This window comes from Schistocerca serialis, chromosome 4, assembly GCF_023864345.2.
Source record: "Schistocerca serialis cubense isolate TAMUIC-IGC-003099 chromosome 4, iqSchSeri2.2, whole genome shotgun sequence".
In the NCBI taxonomy this organism is placed as follows: domain Eukaryota; kingdom Metazoa; phylum Arthropoda; class Insecta; order Orthoptera; family Acrididae; genus Schistocerca; species Schistocerca serialis.
In genome coordinates, this window is record NC_064641.1 from 432009705 (window position 1) to 432032218 (window position 22514).

General features: G+C 44.2%; 1 protein-coding gene across 2 annotated transcripts in view; it reads left to right on the forward strand.

Annotated features, from left to right (window-relative positions):
* LOC126475029 (acetylcholinesterase-like) overlaps positions 1-22514 on the forward strand; it is a 215684-nt gene that overhangs the window by 173798 nt on the left and 19372 nt on the right. For both annotated transcript variants that reach the window (XM_050102572.1, XM_050102570.1), the window contains 2 exons: positions 1202-1331; positions 19573-19711. In XM_050102572.1, coding sequence (XP_049958529.1) covers positions 1202-1331; positions 19573-19711 — 269 coding nt within the window. The remainder of the gene's footprint in view (positions 1-1201; positions 1332-19572; positions 19712-22514) is intronic.

Consider the following 22514-nt stretch of genomic DNA (forward strand, 5'->3'; position numbering starts at 1 on the left):
TAAACTTTGGTGTTATTTGGGTTAGTTTTTTGGGAAAATAGCGTTCAGATAAGTTAAGTATTTTATTAAGAAGAGTGTTGTACATTTCATTAACGATATTAGCGCTGTATACATCACTCCAGTTCATGTCTTTGAAGATTGTCCGAAAATAATGAATTTTTGGTTTACCAACCAGTCTCTTGCATTCCGATGTAATAGATGTTATGTCGTGTTCATTGTTAAGATTTAGATTTAACAACAGGACATGTATGGTTCAAATGGCTCTGAGCACTATGGGACTTAACACCTGAGGTCATCAGTCCCCTAGAACTTAGAACTACTTAAACCTAACTAACCTAAGGACATCACACACATCCATGCCCGTGGCAGGATTCGAACCTGCGACCGTAGCGGTCGCGCGGTTCCAGACTGTAGCGCCATTAACCCCGTGGCCACAATGTATGTCATGGTCTGGGTGACGATTGACTATTAGTTTTGTAATATAATTTTGTTCATAAGACATTTCTGTAAGGATACTATCAGTGGTTCTTGGTGAACAATTAAGTACCTTAGTTGGAAAGTTTACAGTGGGAATTAAGTCGAATGATAGTGCTGTGAATCAAATAGATTCTTGCTCGGTAAGTTTTTAAGAATATCTACGTTAAAGTTACCAACAACAATTCCTTAGTTTTTGTTGTTACATAGGCCACTAGAGTTTCAAGGTGATATACGAACCGATTAAAATTACCTGGAGATGATATACTGTTATGAAAGGTATATTATGAAATGCTACTTCCGTTGCACTTGCTTCCATATATGCTGCTATAGATAAAATTTATGAATGTCAGTGTTCTTAAATTTATCACAGTTCCTACTGAGTGTTGCAATTCCTCCTTCTGCAAGTGCATGAGGACCGTATCCACTTGGGCGCTGGTATTTACTACCTTCTGGGTTTCGTGGACATCTTCGCTACATGAAAATCAGCACAGAAATGTTGATTTTAATCAATGATTTTGGGGTACATTATGGAAATCATAAATTGTGTGTTATCCATTTTCCAGCAAAATTATGAAGATTAACATTTTTAGCGCCCAACAACATTTGAACGACTTACCACCACATAAAGTTCCGCTGCACTGTCGCACTTAGGGAGTACAGTACGTACTTTAGACTGTGGTTTATAATTCAGTGTACTTACGTAACAAATATCTCATTGTTGCAGCTTGATGTAGATTTAAATTTCTTCAACCCCACTGATGCAATGGTGAGAAGAATAACAGAAGTAACTAACTTGTCAGTCTACTACTACGAGTTCGACTATCATTTGGATGATACCTTCGTGAACGAATTTGGTAAGTCAAAAGAGCTATGTTCTAAGATTAATACTGAAGATGTTGAGAACTATATGTTCTATGGCATTCATAGAATTATGAAAAATTAACTGGATTATTGTTAGTTACGAAGAAGCTTTTGGAATGCTATTTTGTGTGAAGCAAAAAGCAGATAGTATGGTTGAATATTATACTAAAGAATAACCTAGAGATGAAGAAAGAAGTGCTGAAGCTTGAAAACTGTTAAAGAATGCAACAAAAACATAATGAAGCGAATTTCAGAACTAAAATAAGTTCCTTGTAAAAATCAAACAATGGAAAATCCAGGGTGGAATGTAACAATACCTGAGAAGGAAAGTCGCTATTCACCATATAGCGGAGATACTGAGTCGCGATAGGCACAACAAAAAGATTCACACAATTAAAGCTTTCGGCCATTAAGGCCTTTGTCAGCAATAGACATGCATACACACACGCACACATACACACTCACGTAAACGCGTTTACGCTTTAATAGTGTGAATAAGTTCCTTGTGAATAGTTTTGACACAGAAAACAGTTGCAATTCAAATACAGAAGGATCTACACAAAAAACGGCGTACCATAAATCTTTTCGCGTATGCCTTTTAAAGTGCAAAACTGAGAAGTGTAGTTTCCTGTGACTGTGGGTATCACACTTTGTAGATATCTGAAATGTAATGAGCACGCAGGCTCAGTCGTGGGTAATGCAATGGTATACTACGGTTTATTGGTAGAATACTGGGGAAATGCAATCAGTCTACAAAGGAGATTGCTTAAAAATCACTCGTGCAGCCCATCCTAGACTACTGCTCTCAAGTGTGTGGGACCAAATAGGACTAACAGTGGACATTGAACGAATGGTCACATGTTTGTCTGACCCGTGGGAGAGTGTCACAAAGATGGTACAGAAACTGAATTGCCAGACTCTTGAGGGCAGAGCTAAACTGTCTCGAGAAACCCTGTTCCCAAGGTTTCAGGAACCGGTTTTAACACTTGAATACTCACAATGGTGACATAGGTCACCCAGCAATTTTCTTTTTGTCATATTGTTGCTCGTCGGGTTGTCCACAGACATGAATTTTTATAGCTTCGAATCACACTTTAAAGGTCAGTATTTCACCATTGTTGATCGAATGTGGCAGTTGTTAGGCAGTATAAAAATAAGTTTATCCACATTTTGTGCTCTGGTTGACAATTTTCACGCATGCGACTGTTAGTGTCACCATTTCCGTTTCTATTTGGATTGGTAAGTTGTTTTTTTTTAGTACTTCATGTCTATAGTATTGGTTTTGTATTAAATTTTGTGTAATATGTTTCACAATGAATTTATATTTCTATTCATTTTTACATTTTTTTTAAAATCTTTGTGGTCACGGTTATTGGTAATATTCGAATGGCTGCCCCAAATAAAAGGTGGAATGTTGAGAAAGTTTCAGATGCAACAGCATTGTTGGCCTGGAATGATAATCTTAGTGATACAGCGGAAGACCACAAAATCGCTGAAACAGAAGCCCCCACACAACATACTCACTCACACACACAATATACTCATACATCCGCGTGGACTGTGAAGCAGAGCCTGAGAAATACGTTCTGAAGCTGGTCTTTTTCAGCTTTTATTTGACGACAATGTCATTAGAATAACAACTAGTTGCACAAATTGTCATGCAAAAGAGACAACCAGAATTGTAGTGTTTCGCATCACAGTCTAAAAATGAATTGCTGTCCCACTACACCCAGCACGCTGGAGTTATGCAGTTTTCACAAATATTTACATAGAAACCGTTGGTAAGGATCGTGATGCCCGTAGTAAGGATGAAACAGAAATCACAGCATTGTTGGGTTTACTGTATCTTATGGGAACAGTGAGGAAATCTAGAAAAGACACTCATCAAATGTGGGACAATTCCACAATTCCAAAGGCTATAACCTAGAATCACGTTACTTATCAGTGACTGAATAAAGATTTCGCTTTGTTCTACGATGCTTATATTTCGAAGAAACTTGAGAAAGGAAACGGATAAGTTAGCTTCCATAAGAGAAGTGTGTGAAATAATACTACATAATTTCCAGGAATACTTTTCGCCAAGTGAATACCTTACTGTAGATGAACAGCTGTTAGCGTTTAGCATTAACTGTCCTTTGTGGCAGTTCGTACATAGCAAACCTATTTAAGTATGTGTTAATAATATTTGTTGTAGCTGATGCTAAGACAGCATTGTAGGCTATTTAGAAACCAATGTTAGTTTGCTGCCCGATGGACCTTATATACAAAGCAATAACCCACGTGATGTTTTAATAAGAATGGAGCAGCGAAGTCCGGACACTAACAGAGATGTAACTGCCGATAACCGGTTTCCGACGCATTCTGTTACTGGAAGTCCTAAACACAAAGTCTTGCTTACGTTGGAACACTTAGTCGAAATAAACGAAAATAACTCTGGAGTTTCTTCCAAATAAATAAAGAACAGAGAAATATTGAATCTTAAACTTTCAAAAGGGCAAGACACTTGTTTCATACAGTCCTAAGAAGAATTAAGCTGTCCTTGTAATTAATACAATGCACCGTGACGATGTTACCGACAACAATACAGGGGATGCGAGAAAACATGAGATCATAACATTGTACATGACAAAAGTTGATGGGAACTTGGTTGACTAGCTGTCTCAAAACAATGATGTCGTTCGATGTACAAGAGGTTGGCCTACGATAGTCCTCTACAATCTACTAACCTTAGCTGTAGTGCATGCATCTTGCATTTATATATTCTTTGAAAATGAAACTAAAGCACCTAAGAGAAATACTTTTATAACCAATCTTGTTTGGGAACGTATAAAGACCAAAATAGAAAGGAGATGTCAACTGCCACGGGTTCCGAAGGAGATCGGCAGGCGTTGACTTTTATTGTCTGGACTGGAAGTGACTGTAAACAGGTCGTAAGAGGAAAAAAAGGGGAAGATGTTATGAGTGTGGTAGATCACGGGACAAATCAACCAGGAAGTGATGTGTTAGGTGCGGTAAGTGGACCTATCCTGATCATCTGAAGAAATTTTGTGTCAATTGCTTGGACAGTGCAGTCTGAAATAGTACATGTTAACTCAATCTTCCGTCGGTTCTTGGTAGAACAATATTATGATAAATTAAAAGCACCAGTTTGCTTTTGTTCTACAGTATTACTTTTATTGTTTTAACCGGTTTTCGGCGTACAAGGCCATCTTCAGACATTTATTGACTATTATCACCAAAGAAGTTACAATGTTTCTAAACAACATTGGAAGAGAAGTTACACGTTTAGATTGAAGCAGTGCCATACAGTAAGTAACGTCTGTGGCAGTATGGTGGTAAAGGATTGAAAAAGTAAAAAAATTGAACAGACGTGTAACTTCTCTTCCAATATTGTTTACAAACATTGTATCTTCTTTGATGACAATACTCAGTAAATGTCTGAAGATGGCCTTGTAAGCCGAAAACCGATTAACACAGTAAAAGTAATACTGTAGAACAAAAGCAAACTGGTGCTTTTCATTTATTATAGAAATAGTACACGTGTCAGGAAGTAATTTCGGAGATATGGGTTCAATGGTTGTATTAGTGAGGCTTATATACAGGTACGGCAGTGTATGGCTTGCAAACTACCCTCACAATTCTATTTTGCTGCATTATAACTTCACTTTTGTTTGTTTTCATTAAAATAATGAGTGTGTGAATATTACAATAAGTACAGAGCACTCAAGTGTGGTGTAGTGTGGTGTTGGAATAATGTTTTTGGAATTCTGAACGTATCGGGGGTAAATATAGGGAGCGAAAGACTACTTAGAACTTGTACAGAAACCAGACGGCACTTACACCAACTGAGGGGCATGTTGGAGAAACACTGGTTGAGAAAGGAGTGAGACAGGGTTTTAGCCTATCCCTGATGTTATTCAATCTGTCACGGTGCAATCAGTAAAGGATACTAAAGAAAAATGTGGAGTAGAAATTGAAATTCAGAGAGCAGAAATAAAAACTACCAGAATTCAAGGTGTGATTTATCGCCATCATTATACAGGTAAGTGATCGTCCACCCTTTGATCCACGCAATATCTTGATTTATGGTGGCGGGGAAATAAGTATCCTCTGAATGGATAAAAGTCCATGGGTCAGTTGAGTCCGGCGGGACGCGGAAGTAGCAGACAACGAACTGTCGACCAAGTTTGCAGACGTCTGTGGTGGCAGCACAAGTCAGGTGGGGAGCATCGTCATCCACGAGGTGGGAAACCGAACACAGCGGAGTGTCCGACAGTCCGATTGCGTGAAGACGTTGATTTGTGGCGTATTTTCCACATGCGACATTTACCATGCTACCTGGACGTTGTATGGAAGGAAAAGCTGGTGGACATGGCGCCAAACTTAGGGCCACCGCATCGGTGGATGTTTGAGTTTGACGTTGTTGTGGGATATGTAACGAAGCAGTAGGTTGTAGAGTTCTTCGGTTCGAGGAAGGCACGCGCACAAGGACGCCGCTCGGAGTTACACATTGACAAGGTCGAGGCCCCTGCCCGTAGGGGAAGGGTGAATGTTTCATAGCAGACCTTAAAGAGCACACCGGCCGTAAGAAAGTGTCCGAACGCGGCCTGGAGGATATGTCCAATAGTTAATGGCAGTGGGAGTACTTGTTCCATGCGGGCCGTTATGGACGACACATGTTGGTTGAGGTATTTGACGCGTTGTAGGGAATCGAGTCAGTGGAGGAGATTTTGTCGCACTGCACTGCAGATAATTTGGAGAGTAAGCCGAATATTGACGGCAGCAGAGCCGTGTACGGTGGGGGTGAAGATGATACCAAGTATCATAGTGTTTGTACATATGGGAGAGGTGCTAAGTCGTTGTGTGAGAGGTCACGTTCAATGGGCATCGACGAGGATTTTCCCACATTCATGTTACTGCCCACTGCAGCTCCGTACATTGATATCAAATCAAGAACCATATGTGTTTCATTCCGTTAGTGGACTAAGAAGAGGAGTTCGTTACATACACATGAAACTGAAAAGTGTGCAGTCGCAAAGTGAGACCAGAAAGGTGGGTTGTCACGCTCCCAGTGAGGGGCTCCAGTGCTATGGTACAGAGTAGTGTCGAAAGTGGGCAACCTTGCCGTATGGAACGCCAGATGTTACTGGTCCTCCCACACGGCCATTGATCTGAGTCAGCGATTCTGTACTGTCGTACGGGCACCGAATGATATTGATAAAAGGGGTTGGAAAATCCATTTGGCTCTTTACTAAGAACAGAAAACGCACGTTGTCGAATGCGCTGTCAAAATCAATGGCAACCACCGTGACTCAGAATCTGCACTCCACTGCCAGTCCAAGTAAATCACGACATTATCCCGCGGCTGTTTGTATATTAACTGAGCCACCCGGAGTTGTCTGTTCTGAGGATAGAATGCTAGGCAGTATCAAGCAAATGGCTCAAATGGCTCAGAGTACTATGGGACTCAACTTCTGAGGTCATCAGTCCCCTAGAACTTAGAACTACTTAAACCTAACTAACCTAAGGCAACACACACATCCATGCCCGAGGCAGGATTCGAACCTGCGACCGTAGCGGTCTCGCGGTTCCAGAGTGTAGCGCCTTGAACAGCACGGCCACTCCGGCCGGCGCAGTATCTTGCAGCAAAGAGTCACCAGGGGTAGTGCAAAAATTTTATAGTCTATGTTAAGCAGAGTTATGGGACCGCAATGTGCGTCGTCACCCCCAGGGTCGGTTTGTGAATGGATATAATAATTTACATGACGCCGTTCCCCATCGTCAGCAGCTCATTGTCGTCCACCTCGACGCCGTTAGTGCAAGGAAGGCGCGATAAAATTCTAGTGGCAAGCCGTCGACGTCAGGTGACTTATTCAAAGCTCCTTTGTTGACTACATCGTGGACTTGGTCGCACATAACTGGCTCCATCAGCTCGCCCGCCTCGTCGCCGGCGAGGGTGCAAGTGATGTGTGATGACGCAAACTCCTCAGCGTGGTTGTTGGTAGTCTCCTCCTGGTGCATTGTGAGGTAGTGGTCTACAAAGACAGTGAAGATTTAGGCCTAGCAAGTGATGTTTTTGGCGCAACAGGTGTAGATCTCTTTGTCGTCGGTGTTTCCTATCGGGGGCGATATGACGCGTGCTGTGGTGTTCCTGTTCCTCCAGATCCCTACATCGGGTCCGCGCCATTGCCTCTTGCAGTCTATGTTGCGTCAGCGTTACAATTTGTGCCTTAGTCCTGCTGCGTTCCTTATGAGCATCAAGTGTGGGTGGCTAGGCGTCAGGGTCGCGAAGAATGGTGTAGAAATAGTCGGTAGTATGCCGGCCTTATACAGTTTCTTCCTTGCCATATTGAATCAACGTACGTTGAATAGCAGGTTTGGCACGTTCCAGCCACAAAGTCAAGGTTATGCAGTGCTTAGGTAAGCGACGTTCACTGGTGACCCATGTCTAGGTAATACGTTGAATATATTCGGGATCCTGGAGGTGGGAGGTGTTTAGCTTCCATGATGCACGACTGCTCCAGAACACTTGTTGCTGGAGGAAAATATTGCAGATGTAGGCTCAGTGGTCCGAAAAGGCCAAGGGTCAAAATTCTGCACCTTGAGTGCAGGTGTGAGACGTAAAGCCCGTCAAGGCGACCAGCGGAGTGACTCGTTTAGTAGGTATGTCCAGGTGCGTCACCATGCCGAACTTCCGAAGTCGCGCGGAGGAACAGAACACAGACGACAAGATGCAGCTTTTGACAGGTGTTGTAGTGGGGCATATGATCTTTAGGGTGCAGTACACAATTAAAGTCACCTCCCAGCAAGTAATGACCACAATGCCCAAGAAATAAAGGGGCGATTTCTTCTGAACAGAAGAGCGCTCTGTCGCGTCTGCAGGTGGAGTCTGATGGAGCGCAAATATTGACAATACAGTCCCCATGACCGTGACTGGCATGCCTCTGTCGGACGGAAGCTAGGTGATATTAGCGACGGGAACGACCTATCGGGCGTAGATGGCAGCACCACCTTGAAATAGCTGGTCACCAGGAGAAGCAAAAGTGTTATATCTGGCGACTCCCAGAAGTGCGGCCAAGTGGACTTCCTGTAGAAATGCAATGTCGACGTCCAATCTCTCGAACAAGTTGAATTTTCACACGGGATATAATGTTGTTGGTGTTGATAGTTACTATTCGGTAAGTATGGAGTCGTGCCACACTGTGGAGAGGAACTCCATCAGCGGAGGGTAAAAAAGAGCGAGGCAGTGGCGAGCTGTACCGTACGCCTCCTGACGGCGTTATCATCGACGTAACTAGGTCTCTGTCTATGGTAACTCTGTCTCCAGAGTGTGCTTCGGGCCACGACGACCTTACTCCAAGCCATCGAGGACACTTTCATTGATTCACCTCGTCCGTAGGAGCGGAGGACGTCTCAGCGGAAGTCGTAACGGTGGAGTTCATTGTTTCAGGTGCACCTGTGCGAGTCGGTTTCACGTTGTCGTCCTTCTTGTTGTCGTCCTTCTTGTTGTCGTCGTGCACGTTCTCTGGCGCCGCCTCAGGTTAGACAGCCTCTGAAGCGTCGGGGGGTGTGAGCTGCCTCGTTCCGAGGCCGTGCGGCGCCTCCTCTTGCGCCTTTTAGGCGAACGTTGTTTGCGTGTCCGTCTCTCTGTGTCGGAAGACCGGAGGGAGGAAGGCCGTCGCGCGGACCATAAGTGAAGGGACGTCCCTATCGTCGGCTGGGAGGGGATCGGAAGTCGTCGCTGTTGGTAGTGGCGCCGGAGTAGCGTCAGGATGTGAGCGTGATGCGGCGACCCCGGCGGTATCCGTAGCAGCTCTAAGGATTCACCGGTACGTGGTTTGTCGCTGTTAGTAGTAGTTTATCCTGTAGTGAAGTAGAAGTGGATAGTTCCTGTGAATTATTATGGGTGGAGGTTACACTCAACAACCGAGCTAGGTTAATAGTTGGCTCCTTTTACCGACCTCCCGACTCGGCAGCATTAGTGGCAGAACAACTGAGAGAAAATTTGGAATACATTTCACATAAATTTTTTCAGCATGTTATAGTCTTAGGTGGAGATTTCAATTTACCAGATATAGACTGGGACACTCAGATATTTAGGACGGGTGGTAGGGACAGAGCATCGAGTGACATTATATTGAGTGCACTATCCGAAAATTACCTCGAGCAATTAAACAGAGGACCGACTCGTGGAGATAACATCATGGACCTACTGATAACAAACAGACCCGAACTTCTCGACTCTGTAATGCATAACAGGGAATCAGTGATCACAAGGCCGTTACAGCATCCCTGAATACGGAAGTTAATAGGAATATAAAAAAACGGAGGAAGGTTTATCTGTTTAGCAAGAGTAATAGAAGGCAGATTTCAGACTACCGAAGACATCAAAACGAAAATTTCTGTTCCAACACTGACAATGTTGAGTCTTTATGGAAAATGTTCAAGGCAATCGTAAAATGCGTTTTAGACAGGTACGTGCCGAGTAAAACTGTGAGGGACGGGAAAAAGCCACCGTGGTTCAACAACAAAGTTAGGAAACTACTGCGAAAGCAAAGAGAGTTTCACTCCAAGTGTAAACGCAGCCAGAACCTCTCAGACAAACAGAAGCTAAACGATGTCTAAGTTAGCGTAAGGAGGGCTATGCGCGAAGCGTTCAGTGAATTCGAAAGTAAAATTCTATGTACCGACTTGACAGAAAATCCTAGGAAGTTTTGGTCTTACGTTAAATCAGTAAGTGGCTCGAAACAGCATATCCAGACACTCCTGGATGATGATGGCATAGAAACAGAGGATGACACGCGTAAAGCTGAAATACTTAACATCTTTTTCCAAAGCCGTTTCACAGAGGAAGGCCGCACTGCAGTTCCTTCTCTAAATCCTCGCACAAACGAAAAAATGGGTGACATCGAAATAAGTGTCCAAGGAATAGAAAAGCAACTGGAATCACTCAACAGAGGAAAGTCCACTGGACCTGACGGGATACCAATTCTATTCTACACAGAGTACGCGAAAGAACTTGCTCCACTTCTAACAGCCGTGTACCGCAAGTCTCTAGATTAACGGAAGGTTCCAAATGCTTGGAAAAGAGAAAAGGTAGTCCCAGTCTTCAATAAGGGTCGTCGAGCAGATGCGCAAAACTATAGACCTATATCTCTGACGTCGATCTGTTGTAGAATTTTAGAACATGTTTTTTGCTCGCGTATCATGTCGTTTTTGGAAACCCAGAATCTACTCTGTAGGAATCAACATGGATTCCGGAAACAGCGATCGTGTGAGACCCAACTCGCTTTATTTGTTCATGAGACCCAGAAAATATTAGATACAGGCTCCCAGGTGGATGCTATTTTCCTTGACTTCCAGAAGGCGTTCGATACAGTTCCGCACTGACGCCTGATCAACAAAGTAAGAGCCTACGGAATATCAGACCAGCTGTGTGGCTGGATTGAAGAGTTTTTAGCAAACAGAACACAGCATGTTGTTATCAATGGGGAGACGTCTACAAACGTTAAAGTAACCTCTGGCGTGCCACAGGGGAGTGTTATGGGACCATTGATTTTCACAATATATATAAATGACCTAGTAGATAGTGTCGGAAGTTCCATGCTGTAGTATACAGAGAAGTTGCAGCATTAGAAAATTGTAGCGAAATGCAGGAAGATCTGCAGCGGATAGGCACTTGGTGCAGGGAGTGGCAACTGACCCTTAACGTAGACAAATGTAATGTATTGCGAATACATAGAAAGAAGGGTCCTTTATTGTATAATTATATGATAGCGGAACAAACACTGGTAGCAGTTACTTCTGTAAAATATCTGGGAGTATGCTTGCGGAATGATTTGAAGTGGAATGATCATATAAAATTAATTGTTGGTAAGGCGGGTGCCAGGTTGAGATTCATTGGGAGAGTCCTTAGAAAAGTAGTCGGTCAACAAAAGAGGTGGCTTACAAAACACTCGTTCGACCTATACTTGAGTATTGCTCATCAGTGTGGGATCCGTATCAGATCGGGTTGACGGAGGAGATAGAGAGGATCCAAAGAAGAGCGGCGCGTTTTGTCACGGGGTTATTTGGTAACCGTGATAGCGTTACGGAGATGTTTAGCAAACTCAAGTGGCAGACTCTGCAAGAGAGGCGCTCTGCATCGCGGTATAGCTTGCTCGCGTTTCTGGATGAGGTATCGAATATATTGCTTCCCCCTGCTTATACCTCCCGAGGAGATCACGAATGTAAAATTAGAGAGATTAGAGCGCGCACGGAGGCTTTCAGACAGTCGTTCTTCCCGCGAACCATACGCGACTGGAACAGGAAAGGGAGGTAATGACAGTGGCACGTAAAGTGCCCTCCGCCACACACCGTTGGGTGGCTTGCGGAGTATAGATGTAGATGTAGATGTAGATGGTCGGCGGCAGGAGATGAGAGCGCCGATGCGTAAGTGATCGGTAGACCCGTCGTCGGAGGGAGGCAATACGGTAGCGGCCGGCAGCTGTGTTAAGAGTTGCTGAAGACACTCAGACCTGAGGTAGCCTTCTTTGCCGCACCCGGAACAGGTCTTGGTTTGGCTGTCGTACTTCAGCCAATCGAAAATGAAACATTAGTGGTAGTAATCTGCTACTCTACCTTATATATTTCTTAATCCAAAGTTGTTGTAAATGATCACAGACCTTTTTTACCTTCCAGCTGACTGATTAGGAACATATGATGAATTCCTGCCTTTTTAATACAGCACTCCCTCATTTCCCTCTACGTTGCTTTCTCCTTTCTTTTCTCCAATGTATTCCTACACTTCATAATTTTTCCCCTGACGTGTTATCCTACTACATTCAGGACCTTAGTTGTAAAGGACGTTCTTCAGAGGCTGATAAAAAACATGGGAATACATGTTTGAAAATAATGCAGATGCTTGCTAAGCCTTCATGTTGCGCTGCTGTATTTGATCACGAATGGCAAACTGTGGAATGTCCTCAACAAGTCGTGTCAGTCATAGTAAGAAAGGTGTTGTGTGTAGTTTTGAGTGCATTACTTCGGAGATTAGTGAATCTCAATTTCAGTATATTGCCACGAATTTTTGACCTGTTATCTGGAAACCCTAAACAGATCGTACGTGTTCAATAACCACATAGTAAGAACGGTGTTGTGTGTAGTTTTGAGTGCATTACTTCGGAGATTAGTGAATCTCAATTTCAGTATATTGCCACGAATTTTTGACCTGTTATCTGGAAACCCTAAACAGATCGTACGTGTTCAATAACCATGGTGACATACAGTGGTTTATGTTTTGTACGTAGTAATAAATTATCTTAACGGCAACCATTTTAACAAACAGGAAATTGAAAATAAGAATGAACTAAAAGAACATAAAATAAAAAGAATTTACTCAAGTTGCAAGTGAATAGTTTCCACCTACGTTACTAGATATGTTTCTGGCACACTTGGAATAACTCCCGGTTTGGCGACTAAGTACTACTGCTGAACCTACTTCTAAACCTATTGTTGTTACATTATTGTACATTGGCACACGGGTGTGTGGGTGTCTCGGCAATCCTCCTGTCTACGCCTACCTGTGTGGGTGCCGCAGCATATATAAACTTCTTGTGATCTGTTGGCGTCATTTTGATGGCTCAAATGGCTCTGAGCACTGTGGGACTGAACAGCTGAGGCAGGATTCGAACCTGCGACCATAGCAGTCACGCGGTTCCGGACTGAAGCGTCTAGAACCGCTTGGCCACTCGGCCGGCCGTTATTTTGATGTCTAGAGCGTTCACTTCATCTTATAGACTGAATGTTAAACAGCTGCTCTTTAGATATTCTACGTGCAATCATATTAATTGTAGTCCACAAGCTTTGGTCACTTACAATAGTTCGCAAATCCCGTCAAACTGTCTGCAGTCTGTCTCGTCCTGAAAAAATGGACAACTGAAAACGACATGATCGGCGGAGTCTTCCTCTCCACATTTCCATATTGGTGTCTTATTACATCCCGCTCGATGCAAATATTCGGGATATGGGCCTTGACCTGTTAATAGGTGCACCATATCTGGAGTAGGGGCGATGTCACGTAGTTTGAACCTGTTCCTCACGCTTGGAAATATTGTAAACCCGCCTTGCATTGCTTCTAGTGCCCCAGTCAGACGCCATACATCTAACTACCAGTCTCGTAAATGTCTTTTATCAGTAATATAAGTTCCTGTGATCTTGTACATACGATCATATTGTCCACGCCCCAACCAATACAGCGCTGCCCTGTAACGTACCACAATATCAATCGGACGTATCCCGAGAATCACTAGTAATCCTTCGACAGGTGTAGGGGGAAAGACACCGGTAAGCCTCTGAAGTACGCTCCGCTGAATTCGTTGCAGTACTGTTTTGTAGCCGCCTACACGCTAGCAGTGAAGCCAACAATGTCGTTGAAGATAGCTGCGTAATATGAGCGCACCACATGAGCAGTAATTTATAGTCAGAAGTACCAACACACAAAATTATTTTAGACAGAGCTCTGTAGGTGCCTTGTTTTAGCCACTTTCTGAGTGACAGATTTCACATGTTCTAGAAAGTTCCTTTTCACGTCTAGAAGAATGCCTAAATCTCCAAAACAGTGCTGCACTTTACAGGGATTCCGTCAAGCGTTAGGGAGGGATCTCTGGCAAGAGAAAGTCTTCTCTTTAGAAGTACGTATATTTTTTAATGATAAGATACAGTCAGTTAGTTGCCCTTGAAACAATGTTGTATCTGAGCAAGTACATAATTCGTCTTTTCCTCAAGTCTCGTCCTGGATTCTGCAGACACAGCTTCTAGGATGTCATCTGCGTGTGCAACAACACTTTCAATAGCATCTGCCCCTTCTAACGCATGTAATGGGAGTTCAGTACTACGATCCCAGAACAATGGGCCACTTACAGAGTCTTGAGGACAGTCTTTGGTAACCTTTATGATTAACTTGCTCTGTCTTGCAATCCACTGGACGCTACGTCCGCTACAGTAATCTACAAAGCTCTAGTACAGACGTTTGGTGCACCTATATATCGGAGGTATGCAAATATCACATTATCGAATGCGCATTTTATGTCATTCATAAGTAAGACTGCATACATCACTGTCGACTTTTCTACAACATGAAGAGCTCTGTTAACCGCATCATCTATACGCTTCCCTTTTCTGAATCCCTATGGACATTCATTTAAGCCGGAGAGCTCCCTATGCGCCTGCGACTGGTCACACAGAAGATGCTCCTGAACTTTGGCCAAGACGTTTAATAGGTAACTGGGTCTTAGGTTTTTCGACGATACCAGATCTTTATCCTTTCCCTTCTTAATCACTACTGCTCTAGCTATTTTTCATATCGCCAGAATCCTACCATTTCGCAACGCCTCGTTTAGTAATGCTGTCAAATATGGCACTAGCAGTAGACCCACCTTTCGCACGACCTGAGGTTAAACGCCATCCAGACCTAGTAACTTTTCACTTTTGATCTCGGAAATTGCGATAGCAACTTCTTCTTCTATCCAGGTCATTGAGCCATTCCCTTTATGAAGTATACACATAATAATAGCTTCCTTACATTTTTCAGTCAACAGTTTATATGGCCTTCCCCATATGTCAAATTGCAGTTGTCTTCATAGAAACTGCCCTAGTGTATTTTTTAGTTTTCTGAAACAATGTTTTGCAGCGCATGTTAATTGTCCTGTGTTCTTGGAGCCTCGCAATGCGCTCTGACTTCCCTAAAGCACATTACTCTTATTCTTGATAAAGTTCTGGCCTCCAAAGCATTGTACCCTGACTTTTTACGATTTTCTTAGGGGCATAAATGTCGTGTGCTCTTTGCAACAGCTCAGTTAGTAACTGCTCACACAAGTCAACATGTACAGGAAGCGATCCCATTGGAAATTCTGCAGTGTAGGCAACTAAGCCATCCCAATGCGTTTTCCTGATGTCTAACCAAATCTTGCTTTCTCCGCTTGTGTCCCTCTATTATTGCCACTTTCCCCTTCGATGACAACTGCGTTATGGTCACCGGATGTTAGGTACGGGATCACTTGCCAACTGTCAATCTTAGCTGCTGCCATGCTGTTTGCTAAGTGGCATCTATGTTAATGGCTACACCTGTTCGTTCCTCTAATGTACTCAGCTGACCTTGGGCGAAATGCTGGTGCTCCTATGGTGGTCATTCCTTATCAAGCAAGTAAAATTGCTTGTTATTTCAAGAGGCGTTTAACGAAGATTTACACCGCACAGAGGAAAAGGGACAACACATTATCCGCTAAATCACAACACGGGTGAAACTTCGTGTTGAGTGATCGTGGCGGATGGTCATTGAAGAGGATTTTGTCCGCCTCGGTAGATGCGCGGTCAGCGTTGAGTCCGGCTTCCGGAGCCCTGCAGTGCGGACGTGCTGTTGTTTCCGCTCGCACTTGCTGTTGTTTACCTCCAGCGGCCGTCACTTACGTGTCGCTTACGTGTTCTAAGACCACGGCCAATTGTCCAGATTTTCGGGAGTGAGATGCAACTGCACAGCAGACAGATAGACTACCAGTTTCAGTGTTTTTGCGGAAGACAGTTCCACTGAAACCAAAAAGAAAGAAGAATGGTGTGGACAAAATATTTTTCACAGAAAATAGGTTCAGGATAAAATAAGTAGAAGACGAACATGATGAGCATTATAAAGGAACACCGCGGATTGCGTTGTACAGAAATTGACAGTAACGCTGTAGTAATATAATGTGATAAGGTTCATGTATCTGGGAAACGAATAAAACAGGATTATCGAAGCAAGGAAGGCATCGTAAACATTCTGGCGCAAGCAAAGAACACATTATTTCCATAAAAGATACCCAGTGGTGTCAAATATTGATTTGGAATTGATGAATAAATTCCCGAAAACGATTGTCTTAGTACAGCATTTCTTAGAATTTCCCCTTCTTCTTCTTTGCAGCACGAAAATTTATTGCGACAGCCCACGCCCTGTCCAGCTTGCTATTGTGTAGACAAATAGCCAAGGGCTGCCGGCGGTGCGAAGCGTAGGCGTCGCCAGCCGCCCGCTGAGCTAAACGAAACCGGCCTCATCTTGGGTGTGTCACCATCTTGCATATTTGTGTGATGCTTTCCGCGTTACTCCATAGTTTCGTTGAACTCTGGGCTCTGCTGTGGATCACTGCAAACCGTAGGTGCTACTAAAGAATGTTAAAAATTAAGTGGACACAGAGGAAAATAGTGAAAAGGCACGAATACATCTTAGTGACGGGAAAAAGTCTATAGAAAACTCTTACTATAAGAATAAATACGATAGAGTAACGTACGGTTTTTAAAATTCGAAAGAAAAACAGAGGGGGAAAATTATAGTTTCAGACAAAACCTAGAATATGGAAAACAAGTGGTGTGATATTTACGTAGATCAGCACAAGGCAGAAAGATACGGAAAATGGCATCCTGTCATTCGAAACACTGATTATACAAAACATTAAGACGTTGCACAGGGTTTTGCATCCTTCCAGCAGACATCACTGTTGTGCGATATACATACACTACTGGCCATTGAAATTGCTACACCAGGAAGAAATGCAGATGATAAACAGGTATTCATTGGACAAATATATTATACTAGAACTGACATGTGATTACATTTTCACGCAATTTGGGTGCATAGATCCTGAGAAATCAGTACCCAGAACAACCAACTCCGGCCGTAATAACGGCCTTGATTCGCCTGGGCATAGATTCAAACAGAGCTTGGATGGCGTGTACAGGTACAGCTGCCCATGCAGCTTCAACACGATACCACAGTTCATCAAGAGTAGTGACTGGCGTATTGTGACGAGCCGGTTGCTCGGCCACCAATGACCTGACGTTTTCAATTGGTGAGAGATCTGGAGAATGTGCTGGACAGGGCAGCAGTCGAACATTTTCTGTATCCAGAAAGGCCCGTACTGGACCTGAAAATGCGGTCGTGCATTATCCTGCTTCAATGTAGTGTTTCGCAGGGATCGAATGAAGGGTAGAGCCACGGGTTGTAACACATCTAAAATGTAGCGTCCACTGTCCAAAGTGCCGTCAATGGGAACAAGAGGTGACCGAGACGTGTAAGCAGTGGCATCCCATACCATCACGCCGGGGGATACTCCAGTATGGCGATGACGAATACACGCTTTCAAAGTACGTTCACCGCGATGTCACCAAACACGGATGCGACCATCATGATGCTGTAAACAGAACCTGGATTCATCCGAAAAAATGACGTTTTGCCATTCGTGCACCCAGGTTCGTCGTTGAGTACACCGTCGCAGGTGCTCCTGTCTGTGATGCAGCGTCAACGGTAACTGCAGCCATAGTCTCCCAGCTGATAGTCCATGCTGCTGCAAACGTCGTCGAACTGTTCGTGCAGATGATTGTTGTCTTGCAAACGTCCCCATCTGTTGACTCAGGTATCGAGACGTGGCTGCACGATCCGTTACAGCCATGCGGATAAGATGCCTGTCATCTCGACTGCTAGTGATAGGAGGCCGTTGGGGTCCAGCACTGCGTTCCGTATTGCCCTCCTGAACCCACCGATTCGATATTCTGCTAACAGTCATTGGATCTCGACCAACGCGAGCAGCACTGTCGCGATACGATAAACCGCAATCGCGATTGGCTACAATCCGACCTTTATCAAAGTCGGAAACGTGATGGTACGCATTTCTCCTCCTTACATGGGGCATCACAACAACGTTTCACCAGGCAACGCCGGTCAACTGCTGTTTGTGTATGAGAAATCGGTTGGAAACTTTCCTCATGTCAGCACGTTGTAGGTGTCGCCATCGGCGCCAACCTTGTGTGAATGCTCTGGAAAGCTAATCATTTGCATATCACAGCATCTTCTTCCTGTCGGTTAAAATTCGCGTCTGTAGCACGTAATCTTCTTGGTGTAGTAATTTTAATGGCTACTAGTGTACAACGGGCGATTAAAAGGTTTCCCTTCGAAGGCCGCACAGTCCAGAAGAGGTACGCTAACCAGGCAAAATCGCGGTGAGCGTGGAGGCAATCATCCCACCGGCGCACCAGATAGGAGATATTTGTTTGGCAAAAGACCTTGTCCAATTGCGTGACGGAACCTTAACTGCCTGCTGCACATCCTCGACCGACAGAAATCGTCGATCTTTAAGGCTCTTTTTTAGGGGATTGAAGGCGTGTAATCACATGGGAAGACATCAGGACGTGTGCTCTTTTGTCTCCCACTTGAGTTTGTATTACTTCTGCATTATGACAGTTGCAATACGGGGAAGTGCGTTGTCATGAAGCAGCAGCAATCCTTGTTGAACCATTCCACAGTCGTGGTTTTCAGCATATATACTGCCCCATGCACATTCTTCTTTCTCCCGTGGATGTCTACTGGTGCTTGTCTTTCCGCAGCCAAGAAAAGAATAACAGCACGTTGGTCTTGTTCAGATGCGTTTGAAAATAACGTCTCCATAGGTCATGTTTCCGCATTTACCGCACACACATCTGAAAGACACGAGTGCCACACTGATCTCTTGCTTAGATGTCGGTGTTTATATACCCGCATCAGAAGTGAGCTATGTTGCTGTACGCTGCAGCAACTTCCTTAAAAGGAAACCGTGAGGGGGGGTTAGCCGCCCGCGCGGTCTGAGGCGTCTTGTTTTGTCACGGTCCGCGCGGCTCCCCCCGTCGGGGGTTTGATTCCTCGAAAATGGTTCAAACGGCCCTAAGCACTATGGGACTTAACATCTGAGGTCATCAGAATTACTTAAACTTGACTAACCTTAGGACATCACACACATCCATGCCCGAGGCAGGATTCGAATCTGCGACTGCAGCAGCAGCGCGGTTCCGGACTGAAACGCCTAGAACCGCTTTGGCACAGCGGCAGGCTTCGAGTCCTCCCTCGGGCATGGGTATGTGAGTTGTCCTTAGCGTAAGTTAGTTTAAGTTAGATTACGTAGTGTGTAAGCTTAGGGGCCGATGATCTCAGCAGTTTGGTCCTATAAGACCTTACAACAAATTTTCTTAAAAGGAAGCTTTTTGATCGCCTCTTATACGTAACACCATTCACCCAAACTAAACATAGTTGAAGGGAGTATGCTTAGGGTAACAATTTGAATTAATGTATTTTCAGAAGTGACAACTACCCATTCCATGGTCTTATATCTGCGTGCTTGTTTTATACTTCAAGTCGATGGGCGCTCTCAAACGCAAAATTTTCATATGTGACAAGAAAATGTATGTTTGTTCATGTTGCAGGAGTTGGACATAGCGGTGAACTACAATTTCTCTTCCTGCGGACGGATCTGGACATTAGTTATAACCTGGATCCGAAATCAGAAGAGGATCAAGTACGAAGAAACATTCTGCGCCTCTGGACCAACTTCGCGAGATATGGGTATGTTTATATTCCACATTCAAAACAGATTCAGGACCTAAATAAAATAAAACATTACAACCAGTTAAGACTCACGGACTCGAAAATATACGTGATTACTAATGAAGGGTGATGTGTTGGGAAGGTAATTGACTTTATTCCAGTTGTGAAAGTTAATTTATTTGCTAAACAAAGTCATCCATAGGCATTTACTCTACTTGTTGCCTTGTTACTCGCAACAATACCTTTAAAATGAGTGGTAACCTCACTCAGTCAAGTCTTAAAATGAATTAGTTCAACCCTAGGAAGCATAGCTGCATCTCTTTGCATGTAGTAAGCCGCATGTCTTTCTCAAGACACCATTGTGATTTTCCCGCTTGCTATATAAGAAACACGTAATATGTGCTGTTTGACACTTTCTTGAGTTAGTAACTGCTTCACTGGTCCGCGGGTGTCACGTCGGATAATGTGGAAGCTGCGCAATATTTCGACGAGACAGCTGCTCGTCATCTTCAGGTGCTTATTGACGTGTTGCTGCAATGGCTCGCCAAAATATACGCTGATACTTTAGATAAGCGTAGGCGTCAAGGTGTGGGGCTATAACGTCATCGTAGACGAAACATAGAGTACAACGACATCCAGTGCCTCCTGCCGGAGAAACGGGCCACGATCCTCGCATTCGCGACGCGGGAAAAGTGCGGCCCATAAGTGGCGGCCCAACGCGCACGCCGGCTGTGTTCAAAAATGGTTCAAATGGCTCTGAGCACTATGGGACTCAACTGCTGAGGTCATTCGTCCCCTAGAACTTAGAACTAGTTAAACCTAACTAACCTAAGGACATCACAAACATCCATGCCCGAGGCAGGATTCGAACCTGCGACCGTAGCGGTCTTGCGGTTCCAGACTGCAGCGCCTTTAACCGCACGGCCACTTCGGCCGGCTGCCGGCTGTGTGCTGGCGCCCAGTTTAAGAGTGCGGACTTTCATTCTCAATCTTTGGTGTCTCGGATTCGTTCGCCAGTGCTTGTTCCCATTCCGTGCCTCTATTGATCAGGTCGTTACTTATACGTATTTCGACTGCTTCTTTAATGATGCATCTCTAACCAGCTGACGTGTTAGAGAGTTTCGATGTGGCCTCTTTGTTCACACGAGTACCTTTGGTGGATTCATTGCAATTTACAGGAAATAAGTTGGAGGAGGACATCTTACAATTATTCAAACATGTGCTTCCTTCGACATATTTTTTATTTAATGAACAATATTTTAAGCAGACTGACGGTGTTGCTATGGGTAGCCCTTTGTCTCCCATAGTGGCTAACCTTTTTATGGAAGACTTCGGGAAAAAAGCACTTCAGTCAGCGGCGTTGAAACCTAAATTTTTCCGGAGATACGTGGACAAAACTTGTAGTTTGGCTACACGGAGAAGCAACGCTTCCTACATTTCTGGAACACATTAAATCTCTCCATCCCAGCATTTGCTTCACCTTGGAAGTGGACAAAAATGGAGATCTCCCGTTCCTAGATGCCTTGGTGTGCAGAAAAGAAGATGGTTCCTTGGGTCAGAGTGTGTTTCGTAGACCGATTCACACTGACCTATATCTATGAGGTACGAGCAGCCATCACCGATCTCAACGCAGTGGCGTGTTACGGACTCTTGTTCGTAGGACCGGAATTATCTCAGATGGAGGGAACTTATCAGTAGAACTTAGCCACCTTCGCTCTGTGTTTTAAAAACAGACACTCGGATAAACAGATCCGTAATGCATTTAAATCTGTGCATACTATAGCTCAAGAACAGTCAGAAGAAAAGGAGAACTCCACGGGGATGGTTTTTGTACCGTATATTCGTGGCATGTCCTTTAAGATTGGCAGGCTTTCAAAAAACATGAAATAAAATGTGTCTTCCGCCCTCCAGCAAGAGTGCAGACTTTGCTAGGTTCTGTTAAAGACAGCCTAGTTCTAAGGAGACCAGAGATATGTAAAATTCCGTGTCAGTGTGGGAAATCCTACATTGGCCAGACGTGTCGCACTGTTTAGTATAGATGCGCTGAACATAGACGTCACACCAGACTGGGCAAGCCAGAAAATAAAGACACGGGATTTCAACTCACCAAGGCATGGGAACCAGTGCTGGCGGTACTAAGGCATCTTCGGCCGGAGACAAATGAATCCGACTCACCGGAGACGGAGAATCAAAGTCCGCACCCTTAAATTGGGCGCCAACACTCTGACCGCACGCGCGCTGTGCCGTGAATGTGAACATGTTTTTCCCTCGTCGCGAAGGCGAAGACCGTGGTCTGTTTCTCCTACAGGGGGCACTGGATGTCTCCGTGCTCTATGATTCCTTTACGATGGCGCCTGCGCTTTTCTAGCGAGTCAGCGTATGCATTGGCGAGCCATTGCGGCAAAACTTCAGTAGGCACTTGGAGATGACGAGCAACTAACTGTCTTGTCGAAATACTGTGCAGCTTCCACAACACTATCCGATGCGACGCCCATGAACCAATGAAGCAACACGTACTATGTTTGCGGGCTGTACGTGGTGCTTTCCATTAATTTGGGCGAGGGTACTTAACTACATCTGCTACTCTCTCGACTAAATGTATCATGAGTGACACAATGGCTAGACGAATACTAAACGACAACATTGAATGGAGACAATAGAACTCTGGTACCATGTGGTCAACATACAAATGGTTGTAGTGATGCCATGCTCTGAGATTAAGAAGCGGAAACATTTGTATTACCATATATTGAGGTACAGTAATTTACAGTGCTTTAGGTTGTGCAAATAGGTTGGTAGAGTTAGCACCACAGCGAAATAT